The following is a 26154-nucleotide window of genomic DNA, read 5'->3' on the forward strand; positions in this document are numbered from 1 at the left end:
AGTTAAGAAAGTTTTATTTTTAAATTTTTAGAAAATATTACTGAATAATTCATAATTATACATCCCAACGCCAATTTACATATCATAAACAAAGCACAAAAAACACATGATATATCAAAGGAGAGCATTGAGTAAGCATGCAAAAGGAATGTGTATGATTTAATTGGGTAAAGGAGTGAGGAGATTCTAACTCCTCAACTATCATTCATAGTTGAAAGACTCAACTATGAATATAATTTATCTGAGCTTGACAAAACATAGTAATTCAACTTTACTATGTTCAAATTAAAGGTAACCAAGGTTAATAAGTCAGGAACAATGTACGGTTGTGACCGAGTGTGGAAAATGTATCATAGTTTATCTCTAGAATTGCAACATTTCTGCTGCTCTAAAAAGTAAAATGTCCTTTAGACATTTCAATTTGTATAATTTTACTGCTTAAGTTACAGTTAAAACCAAGTTTAATTCTCAGTTTAGCCAAATAAGATATGTGAAGAAAAGCTTGCCTGAAGTGTAAATACACATTTTGAAAAAAATCTGTTGATAAAACATATTTACAACAATATTTTAAGTGAACTGTATGGACCCAAAACGAATCCTCTTAAATGGATACACAACATAACATAACAAATTGCAAAGTGTATTACAGGCTTTTCCCGCTTCTTTAGATGAAAATATTGCTACTTGATTCATTAAAAATGAACTCAAGAAATGTACAAGTACAACATAAACCTGCAATGTTCCTAAGATCAGGAAGTCTTTACCAATCCAAAGAAAACATGTTTTAGTTTGTGTTCCAATAACAACTGCTAAATATGTGCGTAGTTTATAAGCATAGCAATGTATACAGTAGTTTATACCTTATACCTTATTTATACAAAAGATGGACAGATATGCTGTTGAAACAAACAGGGTAATACCAATTTAACTCATTATCATATGACCAGGAAATGAAAGTTCTGGATATGCAGTGATTTAATTTGCAGTATCATATTATCAGATCCTCAACTACTACCTTATCCACAACCAGTTCCACACTGTGTGTAAATGTATCATCTTCAGTTGTACCTGTTAGTAAGTGATGGCCACGTACATCAGTATAAGACTATCGCATCCACACCGTCAAACAGAGTGTTTCCATTGAAGACTTATCTCCTACTTCCCTATTGCTGTATTAACTTTTCAATAAAATCAAAATCCACATCCATATTCGTAGGCGGAGCCCTGTAGGACACACATACACATACACACACACACACACACACACACACACACACACACACACACACACACACACACACACACGTATGTCAAAACAAGCACTAGTATAATACACTTATATTTTGAATATTTGTATTATAATGTGTATTGCATATATTAAATATTTTGTGTCCAATTACATTTCTGGAGGGTAGATTCCATTGGGGTCAATGAAGCTGAACCCTGACGCTCCACCTGGAGAGTCAGCCCCAAATGAATTCCCCGGGAACGATTGTCTGCCGGAGAGAAATACAATAACATAAAGGACAGCAATTCAGCAACCGTGGCCTATACCTCGAACCAGTCCCGCAAAGCATTCCCCAGCAGTTGAAATCCTTCTTATTACATTGTTTGGCGTTTCCGGTGAACAGTAAGTTCCTATACTGAAAATGCAGCATTCCATTCTGAACAGGCAGGCGGGAGGATAGCCATCACATGGAAGTTCAAACATACAATAAAGGGATTCACCGAGATATCTATAAATTGTTGTTTGCCTTACTTACCCAGATTCAGACTACATTTTGAATTCCAAATCCATCATTGTGCGTTCAGAAGGTGAGTTATCCTGTGTAGCCGCATTGACTTGTAGAGTTACAGTAGCGCAGCTCCTGTTAATGTCAGGGGAATACCATTTTGAATTGGTTTCCAAAAGGAGCTAGGCTACGGTCACTCTGTGAGTCATTGAAACCGCTAACGGAAAGCATATGCTGTCCAAGCGAACTCCCCTTTGGGACGCACAGTGATGAGAATGGTATTAAACAACCGTCTGAATCTGGGTAAGGCAATGTTAAATTGATAAGAGATCTCGGCGTATGAGCATGACAAAGCAATGCAGAAAACAAAGTCTTGCTGAACAGGAAGAGGTAAGGTGAGGAGAGGAAGTGTAACTCTGAATAAATCAAAAACTGCAGTGTACTGTCAGGATTACCCGTTTCACAACAGCTTATTTCAATGTTACTGTTTATTCTAATAGTTTATTCATCTTTTATATTTGTAGAAAAGTGAGGCATACGTTTACTGAAACCTACTGTGTGGCAATACTTTAAACACCATGCATCCATTGACATTACAAAACAATGTGAAAGGTTTAAAGGCTTATGTTCAATCTCTGGTGGTTTTCTGTCTAATACGATAGCCCCCAGGCCGATAATCATGGTTGGATGAATGGACCTTTAGGCTGGGTGAGGCTGCACACATGTTGCACATTGAGCAATCAGTGCGCAAAGCTGAAACCAGCTGTCTCCAACACCTCCAATGGGAAAACCTGTTCTTTTGTCATGTAAGTGACACATCATCACAAATCATCTAATAATAGTCTACTCTATGCGTGGGTGGAGCAGTATAGAAATCCCCTATTCCTTCAATTTTGACACGTCAAGTCAAATTTATTGTTGCTCTATATTATTAACAAGGAGGGAAAACAATACGCCTTGGAATAGTTTACAATAGTTTTGGATATAACCATATAATATAAAATATAACTTAACCAATGAGGCATTAGAAAGTCCCAAATGCGTAGTTGGCAGGGTAATCTCACAGCTAACCTGCTATGTACCAGGGCAGCTCCAGGTGAGGCTCACACAGCATGAGTTGCCACGACAACTGAACAGAGGGTCATCTAAATCATAGGTAGGAAGGTATCTGAAACCGAAAATACTGCCCTTCTAAATAACATATCTGGATACCCTGGAAATCCAGCCTGTGGAAAAAGGGCCCGCATGCACGGAGGTTTGAGGGGAGACAGTGTTTCTGACTCACAAGGGCGAGGTAAGAGGTTGTACTAGCATCCGAGGACTCATATCCGGCATCTCGCTGCGGGGGGTATTGCAGGAAAGATTAGAGGAGGCCGGGGCAACTTCCCTATGTACAAAAACAACAACAACAAACAAAAAAACACCTCAAAAACATGCAGTCTGATTGGCGGACACTTGACGTTGGCATAGATAGCTGTAGCTGGCTTACGCGTCCACTTTGGTTTGGAGCCTCACGCCGATGTAGCCTCCCTCTGGAGATGGCAACGGGTCGTCTGTCAACAACACAGCCCACCGTCAGGACATTAACATCGAGGCCATTTAACAGACACTTTTATCCAACGCAACTTACAGTAAGTACATTTCAATGAAGAAAGAGAAACAATAATATATCGCTGTCAGTGCAGTAAAGATGTTCATAGAAACAAGAAGCATTCACAATCACTAGGTTAACCCATTCCCCGTATAGGATAAGATGCGGCACAAGTACTATTTTCAGGATGTACAACATACAATAAGTACATATACATACACATATTATGTTCATTAAAATGGATGAAGGAGCAAAGAGGTGATAGGGACGGGACGGGGGGGGGTTACCTGTGTAGTACTTTTCGAATATCCCGTGTTTGGGATATTCAGGGTACAGAAACGCTAGGCTGTCGATGTCGATGATGCGGTTGCCGAGGCAACGTATCTCCAGGTCTCTCTTAGAGAAGGGCTGAATGTTCTGGATCTTCTGTCCCCCGTCTGTGTGGTTGTGTGTGTGTGTGTGTTCATAAATCAGATTAATATATCACAGTCGATGAATGGATTAAAGAGTTTGACCGCCGACTGAAAACACTCACTCTCACTGGCCGCCACGTAGGCGATGGTGATACCGCCGATCTCCGAGTCGCTGAAGCGGAGCAGGAACGTCCCGTTGGGCCTGTCCTTCAGGATCAGGTGGAGATGCTGCTTGCCGATGAAGCCAAAGATCACCCTGGTGGAGTTGTAGCAACAGACATGAGGTTGTCTATAATAAACAGTATGTATCGTATAAGATCTCCGCTATATTGTCCACGTCCCCACCCACCCTTCGCTCCAGTAGGCTTTGAGGTGCCTTTTGGTCAGTTCCATGGCTCCCTCGAACCACTGCCAGAAGGTGAACTGCCGACCTGGGAGCATCTCCTGCAATATGAAAACACATTCTTATGAACCAGGGGGAGCTTATACGTGTGTGTGTGTGTGTGTGTGTGTGTGTGTGTGTGTGTGTGTGTGTGTGTGTGTGTGTTTGCGTGCGTTTGTGCATGAGTGCGTCAGTTAGTTTAAAGTCTTTCTCTGTTGGTGCGGCCGATTCTCAAGGTTGTCGTGCTACCGAAGTATTCCAGTCTCGTACCCTTAAACATTTGTGTGTGTAGAATGGGGAGTGGGCACTTGATGTTCTACATGTCAGCAACTGTCTGTAGCTTTAACGTGTGCATTTGTGTGTGTGTGTGTGCAGGCCCGCCGCTCCCTATACGCAGAGTACGCAGAGTGCGTAGGGCACCAAGTACCTGCGGGGGGCACCAAAAATTATGGTTTGTAAAAAAAATAAAAAAATAAAAATAATTATTACATTATTGAATTAAAAAAATATATAAATTAGTTATGAAGAGGCCCACCGTTGTTAATTGCATAACCTATCACTCAATTTCGGCAATTATATGTTTTTACCTAATATATAAAAAGAGGCTCCCCCCCCCCCCCGCTCGCGTAGGGCACCGAAACGGCCAGCAGCGGCCCTGTGTGTGTGGGTGTGTGTGTGAATGTGTGTGTGTGTGTGTGCGCACACGCGTGTGTAGGGGGAAAAGGGCCGTTTACCTTATTAAACTGTGCCCAGGACACCATCATTTTACTGAAGTCTCCAGATATGTCTGGCTGATCAAATATCTTCTGGGCCAGGAAGTGCAGATTGTACTGGTTGAGGCAGTGCTGCGTCTGCACCTCAGACATGAATTTACTGTTGAGGGTCATACACATTAGCTTCCAGGGCACGCCGTCCGGCACCACAAACGGTATCCTGTCCTGATGACATCATCAAACAGGTAAGTCTGACATTGCTTACAAGCATTGCAAACAAACCCTTGCACTTATTGGCATCCAAATCCCCATGACATGAAACATGATGTGTATATTTGTAACATATTACATTTATTTCCATGCTTATGATTTAACAGAATATATATTCACATGCCACTCACTCGTTCGGAAAAGGCACAGTCCCAGATAACGGTGGCCATGGCGTTGATTTCTTGACTGCCATGAACAATGACAACCACCGGCACTGAGATTATCTACAGACACAAGTTTGGTATTTAGAAATGGTTTCCTCTGCTACAAAAGATGGTTTCCTTTATTTACCAAAAATGTCCTATAAACAACCTTGACTTAGCCAACCCTCCATATTCCCCTTTGCTTGTGGTTAGTTTAAACACACCAGGGAAACAGTGAGGGGCGCTATGACGCAATAAGCGCTACCTGTATCCTGTAGGGAGCGTCACAACCAGTAATGTTGATCTCTGTGGAGAAGAGGATGGCAAATTTCTCCTCAGTCACAGACTCTGTTCCCTTCCGGTCTGCCCTTTTGATCTTCTTAACAGACTATTGCAACAACAAAAAACAACATTAACAACATGTAATATTATTCCAAATCTTTTGGTTGGGCCTCAGGGAATTGCACGCAATACCCACCATGTTCCTGAAGGTGGCGCATGTGCTCTTGCTAGTGGGGTGGTGCTCCAAAATGGCAGTATTGTTGATCAGCTCCCCAACGTTGTCACTGAGATTACAGAAGAGGAGCCCCATGAAAAGTATTATTAGAATAGTCAACAGAATAATTCTCACAAAAACTAACACAAACTAACCCTCAGGTAAATGTATTAACAGCTGTAATATTTACGTATAATTGCTTTTGTAATAGTTCTCTTTGTAGTTGAATATTTTAAATAAGTGATGCAATTTCCTTGTGAAATCGGTCATTTGATTCAACTTGTGGAACTCAAGCCTTTCACAAACACAGATTGCACATTGCATATAATGTTTAAGACATTGCATAGCATATGATAACTTCTTCAGGTTTTATGGCACAGAAGGAACCTGCTCTCTTGAAGCCATAATCCCAAAACCTTATCTCAATATGATCTACGATTGCCAAGGGGCAATTTTATCACTGGTAACACTGGCCTCCTTCCAAGTACTTTCTCCTTCTCTGTGTGGTCAATGATAAAAAGACTTGCTCTCAACTGGGCATGGTTCCCAGGTTAGCTGGCTCACACTTGGGCAGAGTAACCAGGTTAGGGGACTATCAGCTGGGTAAGGTACCCAAGTAGAGAACTCTACCCTGGGCACGGTACCCAGTTTTGATAGCTAAAACTTGGGCATGTTAACCTGGTTAGAGGACTCTCAGCTGGGCACAACACCTAGGTAGAGGAATCTCACCTGGGCATGGTACCCAGGTGAGACAGCTCTCACCTGGGCACGGTGGTAAATATCCAGATAAGATGGCTTTCACATCTGTACACTACACAGGTGAGGTGACTCTCACCTAGGGAGGGTACCGAGTTGCCTCAGGTGCCTGGCCTGGGCCTCTGTGATGATATGGGCCCTTAGCACCACCGGCTTCCCTGGAGCCATCTTTTCCCCCAGCAGGTAGCGCACGACGGTGGAGAACTTGGACTGCGTCTTGATGACCTGAGGAGGCTGCTTGTCCACCAGCAGAGAGCTGGGATCATGACACAAATCAGCAGTTTAATTTGCTTACTGTAGAAAGACATACACGCGTTGATGACTCTGCATGTTTATTATGAAAACTCTTGCAAATCAAGTAGAAATACATTCATATGTTCATTTTTGACATTTTTTTCGTTAATATATTCAATGTAGATGGTGTTAAATGTAAATGTAATGCATGTAAAAGTAGTACATGTGAAATGATTAAATGTTCAGGGATTCAATGTAGATCGATTAAATGTAAATAGAGGGAATGTAAATGGGGTAGATGTAAACCTTTTAATGAGATCCTGTTGAAGCGTGACCAGCCTCTCCTGCAGCTCTGGGATTGGATTCCCTGCCAGCATCCATTCTTGCCTCAGCTTCCCATTCAAACCAAGCAATTGCTCACACCTGAAAGAGGGAAGAGAGAGGACAGCACAGAGGCAGAGATAGAGGAAGAGAGAGCGAGAGAGAGAGAGAGAGAGAACAACATATTTACTCAATAATCATACAACAATAACATAATAACAATACAGCCAAGAAATATTACTTGTCTGCAGTCAATAATTAATTTAGCATTAGAAGTGAATGCATCGCATTTAATTAAATTATCCTTCATGTAACCTACTTAGCATCATCTACTACAGTAGTGAAACTACAGTGCCCCTCCACTGTTGGACCCAGGACACGTGTAATCAGCGAGCATGTATTGGAATTGATGTAACAGTTAATTAAAGTGACACACTTTACAAAGAGCTGCTAACGGCAAGAACAATCTAATCAACCGGCCCTGATGCAATGCAGTCAGCCAGCAACCTTACACGCGGAAGGAAAATGGAAAAACAAGATGTGAAAGAACAGGTAGGAACGCCCTGACACTTGAGACCACCTAAACAGTTGAAAACCGGTTAACAATAGATGGTTGCTATTCCTAGGAAACACAACATAACAACCATCAAGAACGTTGATTTTGGGGGGAGGGGGGAGGGTGGAGGTTTTGTGGCTTCACCAGGTCTGCAGTGGCCCCAGGTTGTCGTCAAACGGGTGCCCTATGGTGGCCTTGTGCTGCTCCCAACTCCAGGCTTTCAGCTGGCTGATGAGGCGGGCCTGGCATTGCCCTAGGGAATCCACTGCATTCTTCAGCTGCCCCAACTGGTTCTACCACACACACACACACACACACACACACACACACACACACACACACACACACACACACACACACACACACACACACACACACACACTCACACACACACACACACACACACACAAACAGCATATTAAATATTGTATTATTTACATTATTTCATAGTCATTCTTGCATTGGTTTATTTAGAGTTTCACACTATCAGAAACAAATTGACCACAAGGAAACTCTATATCTTCAATAAATGGGTTAGTATAAGTTGACAATAGACTTTATGCTGCCTCGTCATTGGAGCTACCTATTGTGACTTCAGTCAAGTTATTAGTTATTAGTTATTTATTAGTTAGTTATTAGTGTTTAGCTATCTGGCGATTGGTGCCTCGCTATGTGCTCCGGTGCCGGAATACTATGATATAATCAGCTAGAATCAGTAGAGAGAAATTTGGGGATTTGAGCTGGTTTCAACTACATTGGTAAACATAACTTCTGTAACATGCTTTACTCTGTGATTCTACTTAACTCAACATTTATGACAATTTATTGCAAATAAACACAAATATACAACATCAAAACCAGATTAAACTAAGAAATAACTTTCTGAATCCCCTCTGTTGTGCATAATGTCTCAGTATGCCATATTTCGTTGCTTACTGTTCTCAGGCTTTTTAAATTATGCTCCTGCTTTTGAATCTTGTTTTGGAGTTTTTGGAGTTCTGTGTTTTGTGGATCCATTCCATTCTGTATGGGAGGGCCTGAAAACATAGTGGGGGGAATTCAGACGCAAGCAATATTACAGAAGTGTAACACATTACAGTACATAAACAAATAAACATATATTATAATATTGCTGAGAATGTGTTTATAGAAAGAAAATGGCTAATATTAAGTTGCTCAAATAGATTAGTGCTAGGATTATGTAGTAAAAAACATGTGAAAACAAGTTGTATGTGTGTGTGTGTGTGTGTGTGTGTGTGTGTGTGTGTGTGTGTGTGTGTGTGTGATTGTTTAAGGGTTTGAGGAAATCGAGATCCTTATCTTCTATGATTCGTAAACGTTTCAAAACTTCCAAAATTGGCATGATTTTACACACAATTGACTCCCATTGATCCTATAATTTGCCAAATCTCTTTTCTTAGCACACAGCGGAATGGATTTCATCCTGAAATGAGCACCCCTTTGACTCGAGAATTGATTTTGAACTCTGGATTTGTTTTGGAACGACAATCAATTTCCAATCTAATCGTGACCCTAAGAATCAAAATCCAATCTTCAGGTACTGAAAGATTCAAAGGGTACACTCACCTATGGACTCAAGGTTCTGTTTATCCCAGTTCAGGTCCTCCTGCTGCTGGTGGATAGACTGTCTGCAGTCTTGGACGAATAGAACTTGGTACACCAGTCTGTCCACATCGCTCGTTTTTGGGGCCGCTGGGGCCGGCTCTTGGCTTGGAGACAGCGGCATAATTGAAAGATTTTCTACCTGCTGGGGCTGCAGAATTGAGTGGAATTGAGTGTGCTTCTTGGTTCACCTTCAAAAACATATTATTATCAATATTATTATTACTATTATCCCCAAATAAATCTTTATTCTTTGCTACAGGAGCGGTAAAAGGGGTTGTATGTTTCAAAGGACCACAAATAAGCAACTTGGTAGTATAAGCCGCATCTAATCATGCATCTTTGCCCACAACCCAAATACTTACAAAGTAGCACCGAATGCTGGCGTAAAGGCCGTTACAAAAACGTTTAAATAGTACAATGTTCCTTGGGGCCAGGTGAGTAATGAGAGATAATGCTGATTCAAGCTTCAAAAAAATGATCACAAAAGACAAATGTCCACATAATTATAGTAATTTGGTTTCCCCTTTAAAGGATGAGTCTGGTTTGCCCAGTTAACTGTATACATTGTCTATATCTAGATGTAAATCAGCCTTGATTTTTGTTTGACTCACTCCCTCTTGCGGTAAAGCGTGTCACAGAATTGGGCATTAGGTGATAATTTGACATCCATTATATTCCAAATTGTATTAAATGTTTGGCATGAGGATGACAGAATGCTTAAGCTCAGTTAATTAAACTCACCCTCCTACACTTACACTTGGGACTTATTGAAATGGTGCTCTGAATTAAATTAAAAATCACATCACACTGCCTTGAAAGCAGCAACCACTAAGGTCATATATCATACCTTATTTGGGTTGGACAAAACAAATATAGCTGCTAAACACTCGTTTTGAATATAATGGATGTGAAACTATCAGAAACAAATTGACCACAAGGAAACTATATATTCAATAAATGGGTTAGTACAAGTTGACAACAGATTTAATGCTGCCTCGTCATTGGAGCTACCTATTGTTACTTCAGTCAAGTTATAGTGTTTAGCTATCTGGCGATTGGGGCCTCGCTATGTGCTCCGGTGCCGGAATACTATGATATAATCAGCTAAAATCAGTAGAGAGAAATTTGGGGATTTGAGCTGGTTTCAATAACATTGGTAAACATAACTTCTGTAACATGCTTTACTCTGCGCTTCTACTTCACCCAACAACAATTTATGGCAATTTGTGCCGCCAAGATCAAAGTCCTCACAGACCATGTACACTAGAGGCATAACAAAACTTTGACTAAGAACTAAAACGTGCTTGTTGGCCAAAAGCGTTACTATTTCCAAACCAGTAATCAGATTAAAATTACTCATCAAAGTCACTGTGCTCGCCAATCGGATCACCGATTGGCGTTGAGAGAGATGGAGTGGTGTGTGTGTGTGTGTGTGTGTGTGTGTGTGTGTGTATGTGTGTGTATGTGTGTGTATGTGTGTGTGTGTGTGTGTGTGTGTGTGTGTGTGTGTGTGTGTGTGTGTGTGTGTGTGTGTGTGTGTGTGTCTGTCTGCCTGTTTGTGTGAGAGTGCGTGTGCGTGTGAAGCGTAAGTCTCCAAAGACTTCAATCTATCAGAGGCGAGTATCGACCTTGACTCTCCAGAGTCCGCGCCACCAGTTGTTATTAGCGGCGGAATTAGTCGCGCGGTGCTGCGTGCGTGCGTGCGCGCGTGTGTGTGTGTTGCGCTGGAGCGGCAGCAGCAGAGAGAGAGCGTGGGAGCCTCTACGTTATCGAACAGAGAACTAAACCCACGGGGAGGTCCTAGCAGCTCGAGCGCTAGAACGCGCTGTTTACGTCACGCACGTGGAGATGCGTCCAGTGATCGCCCCGTAAAGCGCGCGGTGATATTTTGCCAACGCATTAAAAGTTGGCGGAAGCGGTTGAAAGCCTTGTGTCAGTGTGTGCACCCAGGGGGATAGACGAAAACTCTGGGCTCTGTATACAAGAGGTAGTGATGCCCCCCCCCCTCCGAATTCCCCCTCCCAGCCAGAAACTTGTTGAACCATGTTCAAGCCAGTTCCTCTGGGGAGTGATCCAATGTTTGCATTGCGGTTGTCTTGCCAACTGATTTGTCTGGTATTTTCAAGGTTTCTTTAATGGCTCGCCAACTGACAGATTTTCGATTTTTCAGATTGTGGAACAATGCATCTTACAGGGTTGTTGATGAGGTGCCTTTCCTTCCTGAGCATGTCTCGGACCATCACTCCAAAGTTCAGGGACTGTTGTCGAAACATTTCCTGAAAAGAAGGTTGAGTGCTATGAGGTCAAACACGTTCTCTGGAAAACATCACAAATGTACTGTTTTTGATGTGACTAGTCTAATATGTAGGGACTAGTTATGGAGTTAGTAGGTCAAAGATAAACAGGTTTTATTATACTGTTCTTTTTTATTTGAATGTATTATCTATTTTATTTGTGAAATGACATGTACATAAATTGAGTGGATGTGTGTGTGTGTGTATACAGGCATCTTTTGACCATACAAGTGTGCCGCCCAGATCAAATCTAAAGTCCTCACAGACCATGTACACTAAAGGCATAACAAAACTTTGACTAAGAACTAAAACGTGCTTGTTGGCCTAAAGCCACCAATAAGTTCTGCGGCCAATCGGAACTTGTTGAATAATGTTCAAGCCAGTTCCTCTGGGGAGTGATCCAATGTGTGCATTGAGGCTGTCTTGCCAACCGATTTGTCTGGTATTTTCAAGGTTTCTTGAACTAGGGCAACAGACATTTCATTTCATTTAGTCTTTATTTTGAAAAAAAAGCAAGTATGACACACCATACACATGCACATAAAATGAAACAACAATAATTATAAAGTGTCATAAACAATATTTATGTTATGCCACCTCCTGCCACGCCGTCCAATACTTCCACCTAGTGGTCGCTTGACCCCACCGGCCCTCATTCTCCCGACACACCTGCCATTAATCCTCAGTCTCCACTCCCGACTTCAGCCTGGATCTCCATTCAGCCGGCGCCATTTTGTCGTTTACTACTACTCAAATAGTAGCGGTCCTACCAGCGCTTTACCAAGATCTGCTCGTTTTCCCTGTTCCCCTAGTAACCCTCTTCCCTCTCCTTTAGTTCTCCGTCCGCCACCCTGCTTACCTGTTGCCGAACCATCGCCTGCCTGACTACCCGCCTGTCACTGAACCCTTGCCTGCCTGACTACCCGCCTGTCGCCGAGCCCTTGTCTGCCTGACTGCCTGCCTGCCGGTTAACGAAACCTTGCCTGTCTGACCATCACTTGCCTAGCCCTGGCTTGTCATTTACCCCTGCCCCAATAAACACCACTTCCTTTCACTTCGTCTCCGCCTCCCTGTGTCAAGCGTTTGGGTCCCCTCGTTCTGTACCCCTTAACCAGGGGCGTAGGAATGAGTTTAACATTGGGGGGGACACATATCGGAAACCTGACAGATCCGGTATAATTTTTAGGTGGGACAAATGCGCCTGTCTCCGATATTGGAGGGGACACGTCCCCGTCCCCGTCCCCCCCCCCCCCCCCCCCCCGGTTCCTACGCCCTTGCCCTTAACAATTTATAAAATAAATGTGTCTATGTCCGAAAAGGAGTGGGAGGAAGCCGAAGCTTATGTATTCCCACCACTCATTCAACTGCTCATAATTATCTGCTATGAATTTATCAGTTTTAAAAAACTAATTACATAATGTGCAACAAATTATTTGTATTTATACAATGCTAAAATATTTTAAAAAAATACAAACAAACAAAAACAAAGAAGAAAACAAAACACCAATCCACTAATCCACACCACTAATCTCACACTCAAAATCACCTACAGTCATCCCGATACCGTTCAAAAAATTTGTTTTTGTACCTCTTTTTAAACTGAATTATGTTTTTTGTTTTTTTAATATTTTATTTATGGATTTTCAATATAATAAACAGGACAACAGACGAACTGTGACATTATAAAAAAGCACATCACTAGCTCAAAAGAAAATAAACGTAGACAAGTAGACAGAGAGAAAAAAAAAAAAAAAAAAAGAAGAATAAAAGGGCCCTGCTCAGAAATAGTATACATTGACATATAGGACATACCAGGTATTATATAAAAATCAAAAACATGGGGTTATGTTGACAAAGATGTATGAGAGTTAAGTGTTACTTTTAAGTCAGTCTTGACAAATGTAGAAGAAATGGTTCAAAAAACCACATCCTATCAAAGGTTGCAGAGCTGAGGGATACATTGTGTCGAATCCTTTCCATATGCAACAAATTAGTAATTTCTGAAAGCCAGGCCTTAAAGGAAGGTGCCTCATCACTTTTCCAATGAGATAAGATGTTCCTTTTTGCAATGACCATTCCATACTGTATAGTTTTACGGTGCAAATTGGTGAGCATAGAAAGGTGTCGAGAGCCACCTAGAATTGCGGTGAGAGGATCTGGAGAAATATTAGTTATATACCTCAGAAAAACATTTGAAAATATCAGACCAGAATTGATTTAATTTGGGACAAAACCAAAATAGATGGCCCAGAGTTCCCTCCGCTGATTTACATTTTGAGCATATTGGGGATATAGAAGGGTAGAAGGAGTGAAGTTTAACACAAGAGTAGTGTAGCCTGTGGATAACTTTAAACTGAATAAGTTGGTGTCTTGAATTGATTGAGCAGCTGCGAATGTCACCAAGGTAAGTTTCCCAGTCATTGTCACTTATTGACAGAGCTAAGTCTTTTTCCCAAGCCTCTTTCAAATGGTGGGATGAAGTCGGGTTAAGTAAGTTAAAAAGGTTGACAAATCGTGAAGTAAGTCTCTTAGAGTCGGGGGAACGATTCAGAAGAGTATACAGATCAATGGGAGCTGGTAATGACTGAAAGTGAGAAATGTTTTTACGGACGAAATCTCTAACCTGTAGATAGCGGAAGAAATGCGCATCTGACAATGTGAATTTCTCTTTCAGCTGAGTAAAGGTAGCAAAAGTCTTATTGAGATAAAGGTCCTCAATGGTAGTGATACCCTTATTAACCCAGAGCAGAAAAACGTTGTCCGACAGTGAGGGTGGGAAACTGTGGTTTCGGTATAGAGGGGTGGAGGTGGAGATTTCAGGCAGGTTAAACGATTTCCTTATTTGGTACCATATTTTTAAAAGAACTTGTAACTACGAAATTATTTCCAGGATTGGATTTAGGGGGCTGAGCTGAGGAGAAGAGGAGGGCAGGCAAAGAACTGATAGGGAGACTCTGTTCAATTGCAAGCCATGACGGGATGGAGGCATTAACATTACCTTGTCGTGGATTTTGCCAGTACATTAATACTCTACAGTTCGCAGCCCAATAGTAGTGGCAGAAGTTTGGTAAACTGAGGCCACCAGCTGATTTGGGTTTGGTTAAATGCTTTTTAGAGATACGATGCGCCTTGAAACCCCACACAAAAGGTAAAATGAGTGAATCTATTAATTTGAAAAAGGATTTGGGTAAGAAAATAGGTAGGTTCTGGAACAGGTAGAGGAATCTGGGAAGAGTAACCATTTTAATTGTGTTGACCCGACCAATAAGAGATAATGGTAGCAGTCTCCAGGATTCAATATTCGATTTTAACTTATCAATCATGTCGAGGAAATTCAATTTATAAATTAGCTTGGGGTCTTTAGGAATTGTAACTCCTAAGTACTTGATTTTATCATAGACAATTTTAAATGACAAGTTTTTAAGAAAATGTGGGTCCAGATCACCTGGCAAGAATTCACTTTTATCCCAATTTACAGTGTAGCCAGAAATTTCACCAAATTTTTCAATGATTCCTAATAAGGGGGGGAGAGAGACTTCTGGGCGAGACAGAAACAGAACAACATCATCCGCGTACAGCGAGATGCGATGGTCTACTCCTCCCAAAATTAAAGGGGCAATAGAAGGGTGATTCCTGATACTGATAGCCAGGGGTTCCATAGCAACAGCAAATAACAAAGGGCTGAGGGGGCAGCCCTGTCGGCAGGATCGTTGCAAAGTGAAGGCAGGAGACCTGATGTTGTTGGTGATGACCGAGGCAGTGGGGCGAGCGTATAACATTTTGACCCAGGAGGCGAAATTCTCCCCCAAACCAAACTCCTTAATTGCAGATAAAAGGTATGACCACTCAACTTGATCAAACGCCTTTTGAGCGTCAAGGGTGAGAACGGCAATTTTAGAATCTTTGCTAAATTTAGTGTACATAATATTCAGTAGACGCCTAACATTAAAAAACGAAAATCTACCTGGAATAAATCCAGTTTGGTCTTCATGGATAATATCTGCAATACATTTATTAAGTCTGTTTGCGAGGATTTTAGTAAACACCTTAAGATCACAGCCAAGGAGTGCAATGGGCCGGTATGAAGAAGGGTCTGTCTGGTTCTTCCCTTTTTTCAGGATCAAAGAGATGTTGGCAGAGTAAAGCGTTTCTGGAAGCAGACCAACTGAAATAGAATGGTTAAACATTCTTAACATAAAAGGAGCTATAATGTCTAAGTATGCTTTGTAAAACTCAATGCCAAATCCATCTGGTCCGGCTGCCTTTCCATTAGGAAAGGAGCGAATTGCCTGTTTAACTTCCTCTAATGTTATGTCTGTATTTAAGTCTGTTTGTGCTGAGGGACTCAATTTAGGCAGGTGGAGAGTACGAAGGAATTCAGAGATATGTGATGTAGCAGTGGTGGACTTTGAAGTATAAAGATCTTCATAGAATTCACGAAAGCATTCGTTAATTTTCTCAGGATCTGTGGTAGTAGTTCCCGTTTTGATCTTAATTTTGTGAATTGTTCTGCTGGCCTGGATGTTCTTGAGCTGGCGAGCCAGTAGTTTATTTGGCTTGTCAGCTAATTCAAAATGATTTTGTTTTACTTTTAGCAGCATTAAGCTGACACGGTCAGAAAGAACAGCATTATATTTCGACTTTAATTTGATTATTTCATTAAGCTTGGTTGGAGAGGCGGTCGCCCTGTAGTCTTTTTCTAGTGGTTTGAGTTGGGCTGTGATATCTGCTAATTCTTTCTCCTTATCCTTTTTTATTTTAGACTCGTGGGCTATAATATTTCCTCGTGTAACAGCTTTAAAGGCCTCCCACAGGGTTGAGTCATTTACCTCAGATGTGTCATTTTGATCAAAGTATTCTGTTATTTTGTTGGCGGAATTGGATGTTGTTCAGTAGTAAAGGATTGAACCGCCAGTTGAATGCAGCTTTAGTTCTACCAATATTGATTTTTAGTTCAACAGGGTCGTGGTCGGAAATTACAATATCATGATATTTGGAGGAGATTACATCCGAGGTCAAAATGGCGTCAGTCAAAAAGTAGTCAATTCTTGTATATGATTTATGAACATTAGAGAAGAAGGAAAAGTCCTTATCATTTGGGTGTTGCAGTTTCCAGATGTCAACCAGGTTCATTGACTTAACTATATAATTAAGAGCAATACTGGCGTTAGAGGGACTGGTGGGGCGGGTGGAGAGTCTGTCAAGAAAGCAGTCCAGAATTGTGTTAAAATCTCCACCTGCAATTAAGTGAGTAGATGATAAATCCGGGATAAGATTGAAGACTTTCCTAAAGAAACCAGGGTCATCGAAGTTGGGCGCATAAATATTCAAAAAGGTTACATGTCGTGACAGAATGCGACCTGACACGATCAAATAGCGGCCGTTAGGATCAGAAATAGTTGAAATATGTTCAAATGGAACATTCTTTCTGATTAATATGGCTACACCTCTAGCCTTAAAAGAAAAAGTTGACTGGTATATCTGAGATATCCAAGCACATCTCAACCTCCATTGCTCATTATGTTTGATATGCGTTTCCTGCATAAAAATTATATCTCCAGATAGTGACTTTAAATGGGAAAAAACCTTGCCCCTTTTTAAATTAGTCCTTAAACCTCTGACATTCCAGCTGAGTAATGTTAAGCTGCCACCGTGTGGTGGGGTGAGAGGGTCATTAGCAACCATAAAAGGATAAGTATATGACCACGTAACATATCCAAAGCATAATTAGCGGGGTACATATTAAGAAGAGCAGGTAAAAAAGAAAAAACAGGAAAACATGCAGATTAAATCCCTCCCCCTGTCCCCCGCCACAAACGAGGTGGGACGAAAATACCATGAACACTGAGAAACAGCTAGACACTGCAAGAAACCGTCGAGCTAGAATACTACTCCTGACTAAAGCAGAGAACATAACTATCTCCACACTCGTGTGAAAACAAAAACAAAAACAAACACTTAGGTATTTAGCGGTTAAATAAAACTCAATTCTTGATGAGACTGAGAAACATTAGAGTACCACTAAAGTGTCTTACACAGGTGACTGGGAGCGGCAGCAGGCTGGATATTCCCCGGCCGGGGGTACAGCTCACTCCGCAGCGGCGGAGGATGTGATGAATCTGTCTATGAAAGTCTCGGCATCCTTGGCATCCTGAAATATTTTCTGCTCCGTACCGTAGTTGAAGGTCAGTCTGGCTGGAAAGAGGAGACCGTGTTTGACCCCGGCGTCCCTCAGTTTCTTTTTTGCTCCATCAAAGGCGCGGCGTTGTTCGGTGACTTCAGGTGAGAAGTCCGGCTACACGCTGATCCTGGCACCGTTGTAGGTCAGCGGAGCATGCAGCCGAGCGAGTTTCAGGATTGTCTCCTTCTCTGGAGGGTGATGAATTCTGGCGGTCATGGTGCGTTGACGTCCGGCTGCGGGTGGACCGATACGGTGCGCCCGGTCAACTTTGAGTCCGCTGGTGAAGTTGTTGGCTCCGAGGAGCTGCGGCAGGAGCTCAGTGACAAACTGTGTTGGGTTGCCTTTCTCAACTTTTTCTGGTAGGCCAGTGATTTTAATATTGCAGCGTCTAGATCGGTTATCGAGATCTATTAGCTTACGTTTAGTTGACTTGTTGATTTCCAGTAGCTCCGTGCATTGTTTCTCCAGATCTGTGATGCGGGACTCGTGGTCGGCTGCAAAGCCCTCCAGGTCGGAGATGCGTGATGTGTGGTCTGCCAGGGAAGTCTTGACTTGGTGGAGTGTGCAGTCGAGCGTGTTAAATCTGGTGTTCATGTCTTCGTCCAGTTTCCCAATGGCAGCCATGACGCTAGCCAGCGTTGGCTGAGAAGTTGAAGGTCTATTGGCCCGAGCAGTGGCGCTAGCAGTGGCGGTACCTGGGCTGCTAGGCGGGCTTAGCTCGGTGCTAACGGCCCTGACCGTATTCATGGCAGGAACTGTCTTTCCGCTTTTCTTCGGGTTTGAGTTCGGATGCGTAGGTTTCTCCTTAGCTTTGTTTTAGTTGGAACCGCTCATTTTTGAGTAAGTGTTTATTTTTAGCAGGTATTTAACGAGAGTGTGGAGGAGCTACTCGAAGACACGACTACTCCATGCGGCGTTCACTAGCGCCCCCCACCAACCAAACTGAATTATGTTTGTGCTAAGCTTTACTTCCTGTTCTAAACGATTCCACAAATTCAGCCCACAGATAGTCATGCACATACTTTTAAGAGTTGTTTTGAAATTGTATTTTTTTTAAATTAAATTCCCCTCTCAAATTGTACCCACCCTGTCGGTCCATAAATAGTTTTTGGATGTTTCCTGGAAGTAGTTGATTTCTTGCCTTGAACATTATTTGTGCAGTCTTAAATTGAACCACATCGCTGAGCTTCAGTGCGTGTGAATTTAGGAATATATAACAGCTGTAGGTTTCTCCATATCGCCACACAGTAAGTCAGATATGGTAATATGAGTATTATAGATGTGTAATGATTGTGGTCCAGAATGTATCTTGATTTTCCTAATGTTGCTATGGTTTTTGCCAGTTTTTCTTTAACGTGATTAATCTGTGATTTCCATCAGATTTTGGGGATTAAGATCACACCCAGAAATTGTATTTCATATACACTTTCTATACTTATTTTATGTATTATCATTGGCTTGAGTCTTTGTGTTATGATTTCCAAATAGCATAATTTTTGTTTTGCTTAAATTAAGAGACAATTTGTTGACATCAATCCAATGTTTAAATTTTTTCATTTCTGCTGAGATGACCTCCAAAAGCTGCTTCAAATTATCACCAGAACAATTTTGTTTGCATCATCCGCAAATAGAATAAATCTCAGTAGATTTGATTGAAAAGTTTCAGACCTAACACAGACCCTTGAGGTACTCCACAAGTCATGTTTAAATATTTTGATTTATGATCACCTATTTTAACAAATTGTTGCCTGTTTCTTAGTAGCTTCTCACCCAGTCCAATCCAACCCCTCTGATGCCATACCGTTCGAGTTGAGTAAGTACAATTTTGTGATTTATGTATCAAATGCTTTTTTTTAGGTCTATGAATATTCCCACTGCCAGTTTTTTATTGTCTATACAATTGGTGATTTATTCGATTAGTTTGATTAATGCCATTGATGTTGATCTCTCTGTCCAGAATCCATATTGATGGTCGACCAAAAGCATTTTCATTTTTTTCAATGAAATTATCATGTCTTTCTGCAAAGAGTTTTTCAAGGATTTTTGAGAATTGGGAGCGTAAAGAAACAGGCCTGTAATTTGTGAAAAGGTGTCTTTCCCCATTTTTATATAAAGGTATTATTTTGATATTTTCATTTTGTTTGGAAATGTACCGGATTGAAAAGACAAGTTACAGATGTGAGTTAATGGTTCTGCAATTACTTCAATAACGTTTTTTATTATAATCGTATCAATATCATTGCAATCAATAGAGGATTTGCTCTTATATTTTCTTACAGTGTCTATGATTTCTTTTTCTTCAACTGCTCTAAGGAAAATAGAGCTGGTATTTCGATCCCAAAGATCAGTATCCACCACTTCATTTATTTCTGGGTCATTCATTTTTTCTGCCAAATCTGGTCCCACATTGACAAAGAATTTCATAAATCATCCATATTATCTATTGTCTTATCTTTCTCCATAAAATACTCAGGGTAACCTGTATTTTTTGATCCATTTCAAACAATACTATTTAACATTTTCCATAAACCTTTCATGTTGTTTTTGTTATTCTCTGGTATTTTATCTTACATATCCTCATTATATTGGTTAATTTATTTTTATATTTTTTATATTTATGTTGCTTCTTTTATAAATTTTCCATAGTGTATTTCTCGTTTTTGCAGGCATTTTTCAAACCCTTAGTGTTCCACGGACTAGTTGTCTGTTTTTGTCCATCACTTTATGGTTTCACCAGACAATTTTTGTCATAAAGTGATTTAAAAACATTTAGAAATCCATTGTATGCTTTGTCAGTATCTTCTATCTCCTATACTACCCTCCAATTCTGTTTCAGTAAGTCATTCTTTAATGCATTTATGTTTTCTTCGGTTCTCAGTTTTTTGTATTTAAAATGACTGGGGTTTCCTATAATTACAGTGATCAACAATAAAAACAGGCAAATGGTCACTGATGTCACTGTAAAGCAGTCCCCGTTCTGTATTGTTTTTCCATAATATTTGTGACAATATTGTCTATTAATGTTGCTGAATGAGAAGTAATTCTACTAGGTCTTGTTATTGTAGGATATAAACCCATATTGTACATAATATTGATTAATTCTTCCGTTATTCTATGTTGTTTTGGATTCAAAAGGTCAATATTATAATCCCCGAATTTGAACATAATCTTTTGTAATGATATTGTAAACAAGTTTTCCATCCAATCTTTGAATATTTCAATGTCGATCCGGGAGCTCTGTATATACAGCTGACATTAACATTTTTTGTCTTTTCCATACAAATTTCTATTGTAACACATTCCAACAAATCATCAACCACTGTTGTCATGTTTTCCACCACCTTGTATTTCAGTATTTTTTCCACATAGATAGCCACACCTCCTCCACCTTTTTTGCTTCTGTTTGTATAATCAATTCATAGCAATCAATCCCAAAGTCCACAGCTTTCTCAGTGCTGATCCTGGTCTCTGATATTGTTATAATGTTAAATGGGATCTTGAACTGTTTTATATATTATTTTATGCTGTGGAAGTTGGGATATAGACTTCTGCTATAAGTGGATAATTGACATGTTGTTTCCTGATTGGAAATGTATATTAAATTGCTATCTGTGTAATAACTGCAGCTGTTTTTTATATTGTTGAGTAAGTTGTTTTCCGGATCAACGTCAGTTTCTATGTGTTGTGTTTTATGCATTGCATATGCAAAGGTTTCTAGTTCTGTTAGAGAAATATGTTTATAGTCTGGATTTTTTATGGTGAATTGTGAATTCCATTACCTTGTTGTGGTGTATCTTATTGGTATGTATCCAGTTCATCCAGGACTCTAAAGAGTAATACTTTGGCTTATTCTGGTGTTCCGTTGAGCTTGATGAATATTTTGCAGTTGGTCATCCACGTGGATTGAATGTTCTTCTGCTTTCCCAGGAATCTGGCCTTTCTGCCTTTCTGCCGCCTTTCTCTTTGTCGGGTTTTCATTCATATACACATCTGAGCCCTTCATTTATCTTCCCTGTTTAAATAGTTCAGTTTTGTGGTTCCTGTTGGCAAACTGAATTATGATGTTTATCCGTCTTGCTTCTCCATAGGAGCGGGTGACAAGCCTCGATGTTGACACTGTCCAGCTCAATCCGAGGAACGCCGTCACCTGTTGCTCCACAGATGTGGCGTCCTGTTCGCTCGTCTCCCCTCCGTTCAGCGTTGTTAATGCCCGCACATGTGTGTAGGTTTTGGGCTCCAGACCATTGACAATGATGTCGTTCATTGTGGAATACTGTTCCAAATCACCCAACCTGTTCTTCAGCAACATAGTCCGCTTGTCCTTCTTTGAGTTTTGTAGCCCCAGCTCTATAACTTCCTCCACCAAGCGCATGATGCAGTTCTGCTGTTTTCGAACAGCAGGAACCTCCTCCGTCAGCAAGTTGAGTGATTGTTTAATATCATGGACATCCTCCACATTGGTGGCATTGCGTTTATTAGAGCAATGATCAAATAGTCTGATCAAAGAATCACATCAAATAATATAATGTATAAATCCTCATTCAGTTCCCCACCCAGCTATCCTCTGCTCAACGACAAACAAGACATCTATAAACAGTAGATCCTGTTCCATTTTGATACTATGTTACTCTTTCAGTTCAGTCATCATTTTGAGGTTGGGATCAGATTGTCCCGAAATATTAAAGATGTCAATATTAACAGAATAGATAGGCAACACATAATTTTGTTCAATGGTACAGACTACTGATAAATGTTTCTTTGTATGATATAACAAATACAGCTAGGGGAGGGGTGCTGTGTACGGGAGGGATACATTAAGGCAATCTTTATTTGTGTTGACTAACATAAAATATTTTAAGAGAAGCAACAGCAGAGATAAAATCCCTGTGCATGTTTACCTTGAAAAATGAATGACCCTGAAACCAAACAAGGACGGCTGTAAGGCAGGCTTGAACCCGCTAAGAGAGGAAGGGGGAGGCTGTAGATCTTACCATGTTGCTGCTTGTGCGCATCAACCTGATCTTTTCCACCACGTTGATCTCCTGCTCCGCCTTTGACCTCAGGTACATAATGATCTGGTTCAATAGGGTCTGCGCCTGCAATTGCTGGTCCACTTTTTCCAGCTCAAAATCCTCCCTGGGAACACATACAAACCAACACACACTTAGTAATGGTGTTGGAGTGTCTGTGTGTTTGAGAGTGTGTCTTAATGTTTGTATGTGCATGTTTATGTGCACGTGTCGACTGTATGTGTGTACTAAACTATCTCCAAATTTTCATAAACTCCCACCTTGCATGAAAGCACCTTTACATGCTGAGGTTAAAGTGGTTGTTCCTGTTTAGTGCGTGCGTGCATGCCTAACTGTGTGTGTGACTGTTCATACGTAACGTGTGTGTGTTTGTGTGTTTGCTGTCAATACCATGGTTGCTTCTCAATCCAATCTGCCAACAGATATCGGACGTAGATGGGGAAGGTATTTGGAGGGTAAAGGTCATCGACGCTCTCGGTGGGTATGGATCGTAACAGCTTGCTCATCAGGCCCCACTGCGCCATGGTTACGGTAGGAACTCTGGGACACACACAACAAAACAATCTTCTACTTAGCATAGCAAAGTCAAGCCAAACAGGAAACAGAGATGTTATTTTAAGAACAACCTCAGAGCTAAACTGAAGAGGAGGACCGAGGTGTTAGCATAAGTGATGAGACCGTCCAGAGACTGTCCAGATAGGCCGTCTGCATACTTGGATAGCTGGGTTAATGTTAACACAGATGAACTAAGGGTCTTGCATTATAGATGGAGGAATGTTGGAGGAATAGGATCCTTCAGGATTTCATACCAAGAACATACCCGAGCCTCGGCCAGTTATCAATTATGTGTGCTGAGGTACATGATGTGTCCAGTCCTGATGAGAGCACTAGTGACTTGCAGCACACAAAACTTTGACATGATAATAATGGCGTAATTACATTTTGAATTCAACTTTCCCAGCGAGCAGGCTGAACTACATGGAACGTGTTATTATAATCACAATATGTTTGACATAACATTAACCACAAATCCTTATAATTCATGAAAATGCATAATATCAGATACATTAAAGGTATCATTCTTATTATTCGAAGAACCATTTATGATAGGACTGCATTGTTAACTTACCCTGCAACATGTGTCACATATTTCATTTTTTTCAGATTTGATTTTAATGCAACAACAAGGAAATGTAAACATGCAGTTTAGCTTTCCTATTCCGAAATAAGAGTACCTCAATTATTTTTTTGCCTTGTTTTCCTTTTTTTTATTTTAAGTCCACGACGATGATAAATCAGCTATGTCTAACTCTGATGCGGTGTAGGCTATATCTATTCATACATATAAATATACAGAATATGTTTTGGCTCCTTTTTGATGTTATCTTCCATTGAAGTAACTGTTAGGGCCTAGTTTAACGTGCAGTACAACTTCTAGGATAACCAGCGTATTCATAACACGCTGTGTTATGAATATTATTTGGAAAAACAAAAGGTCATAATGAAAACAGACGATATAATGAAACATATTAGTCACAAGTCGTATAACGAGCTTGTGACTAACGTCATATCAACCAAATATAATAGCGAACTGAAAAGTTACAGGGAGGTATTTGGAATTCAAATTACGCATCTGCATGACATAATAATATTCAGGCTATAGGCCGTAATAACCTCATAGGTTCAATTTTTATATACAATTACAGGCTCTTGTTAATATGTATCCCTTACCTTCAACAGAAAGTTGAATCAGCTTTCCTCAAAACGTTTCCAGAAATAGGGTCACGTCTGGCGAATTGTAAGTTAATTAATACATAAGTATGGGCCACTAGTAATCCATATTGTCCAACTTGTAATGTAAGACGCTCCTGGGTCGATCCCCTGCTTTTTCACGGACCTTTTCGATGCAATGCGAACCGAGCTCCAACTGTAAAATATGGTGCAACTTCCACGGTTAAAAATTGTAGGGTAGGTACTTCCCTATTACGAGCAATATGCCAACTCAGTGAGAAGAGCGCAACTATTTCCTGTGCCTGTTTCTAGGCTCGCTATAAAGCTTCCAACTAAATGGCGCACTTCAAAAAAAAAAATTATAATACATTTTAAAGCTAAAAGGACAACATCCAGAGGCATACTCAATCATTAGGTTATCCTTAGTGTAAAAAAGTAAAACATGAACCATGACGTTTATCGTTAGCATATTTATAACATTCTATTCATGTTAGGTAATATTCTAACTATAATTAATATGCCATTTACATATCTGCCGAATATGATGGTCGTCTGTGTTCAATATATAGCGATTATTTAAATATAATCAACTACATGGATACGGTTATAATCACGCAGTTGCGCTATATTCGACAGTTGTCGAATATACCAAACTGAAAGCGCACCAGATGGGCGTGGTCAGCGTCATCTGAACGTCTACACAACATGGGCGTGGTCAGCGTAATGTGAACATCTACACAACATGAGCGTTGTCAGCGTCATGTGAACGCCTACACAACATAGGCGTGGTCAGCGTTATGTGAACGCCCACACAAGATGGGCGTCCATGAAATGTGGAATGAATTGTCGACACAAGTTCATTCGCCACTTCCAGGAACTGGCTGAGTCACGAACCCTATTAGCATTTTACCGTAGCCTCGACTTTGGTGAAAGCAAGTGGAATGATCAATGTAGGATTGTAATTGCGCGGGTGTCTTTACTAAAGATCATGTTTCATCGAGCGTTTTGGTTTCTTAGAATAGGTCTCCTAGTAGTTATGAAAAGGCGTTTGAACTATTCATAAATTAAATGATTGTTGTTATTATTATTTTGTTTTTTCATTGTTGTTGTTGTTGTTGTAAGTAGCCTGTTAGTAGCCTAAAGTTACTCCCATTTATCCTAATAGGCTAGTAGTTGCCTTTTGTATATGTAGAAGAGAAAACATAAAACGATTCAGCATTTGAGTGGAAATTAATGCATTTATATAATAAATAATTGTGTGAATATATCTAAATGGCCAATTTGTTTTTATTTTAATTGAACATCCTTTTACCATACTGTTTTTATTATATTGACCGCAAGATGGCGCTGCAATACAACATTGAATACCAACGAGGTTTTGTTTCGTGGAACATAGCCCCCGTCGCAACAGGGCGGACTCTGAGATACATTCGGCATTCATAGCTACTAAGCATGAACCAAGGACGTGAACATATAACGCCTTCATGATTTGACATAACCCACTTTATGTTACTATAACCAGTCACATTAAGAAATTTAGATACGCCTACAACCCAGATGTAGTCTGAACATCTCCGGTTTTTTTCATGGCATTTCACCTGTCTGAATCAATTTCCTTTCAATTTCTGATTGACGTGTATATCATTCCAAACAACCGCACGTCTACAGCTGGCAGATACTAAGG

General features: G+C 40.6%; 1 protein-coding gene across 3 annotated transcripts; it reads right to left on the reverse strand.

The window, feature by feature from the left end:
* Positions 1 to 25106, reverse strand: stat6 (signal transducer and activator of transcription 6, interleukin-4 induced). 3 transcript variants are annotated; one of them, XM_079741451.1, is made up of 21 exons: positions 24637 to 25106; positions 24471 to 24527; positions 23130 to 23279; positions 22701 to 22845; positions 11427 to 11510; positions 9196 to 9382; positions 8545 to 8645; positions 7753 to 7901; positions 7038 to 7154; positions 6577 to 6753; positions 5724 to 5811; positions 5511 to 5633; positions 5234 to 5326; positions 4854 to 5057; positions 4087 to 4181; positions 3860 to 3993; positions 3612 to 3761; positions 3223 to 3286; positions 3019 to 3120; positions 1401 to 1496; positions 1 to 1224 (listed from the first exon to the last, which is right to left on the reverse strand). In XM_079741451.1, exons 3-21 carry the CDS (start codon positions 23261 to 23263, stop codon positions 1164 to 1166), a joined length of 2304 nt encoding a protein of 767 aa, XP_079597577.1. In that variant the 5' UTR covers positions 23264 to 23279; positions 24471 to 24527; positions 24637 to 25106; the 3' UTR covers positions 1 to 1163. The 3 variants fall into 3 exon arrangements, with proteins under 3 accessions (XP_079597577.1, XP_079597576.1, XP_079597575.1); XM_079741450.1 differs by having other exon boundaries at positions 24471 to 24666; positions 24999 to 25083; XM_079741449.1 differs by having other exon boundaries at positions 24471 to 25106.
* Positions 25107 to 26154: the final 1048 nt, after the last annotated feature.

The sequence above is a fragment of the Pollachius pollachius genome, assembly GCF_949987615.1.
Source record: "Pollachius pollachius genome assembly, chromosome: 8".
Classification (NCBI taxonomy): domain Eukaryota; kingdom Metazoa; phylum Chordata; class Actinopteri; order Gadiformes; family Gadidae; genus Pollachius; species Pollachius pollachius.

What these genes read in the sequence shown, in the direction of transcription:
- stat6 (XM_079741451.1), bottom strand. Translation starts at nt 23,263, where the DNA reads ATGGCGCAGTGGGGCCTGATGAGCAAGCTGTTACGATCCATACCCACC. An exon ending in CTACGTGGCGGCCAGTGAGA is followed by an intron (nt 3,762 to 3,859) that starts GTGAGTGTTTTC and finishes ACAACCACACAG; the next exon opens with ACGGGGGACAGAAGATCCAG. An exon ending in CTCCAAACCAAAGTGGACGC is followed by an intron (nt 3,121 to 3,222) that starts GTAAGCCAGCTA and finishes TTTTGTACATAG; the next exon opens with GGAAGTTGCCCCGGCCTCCT.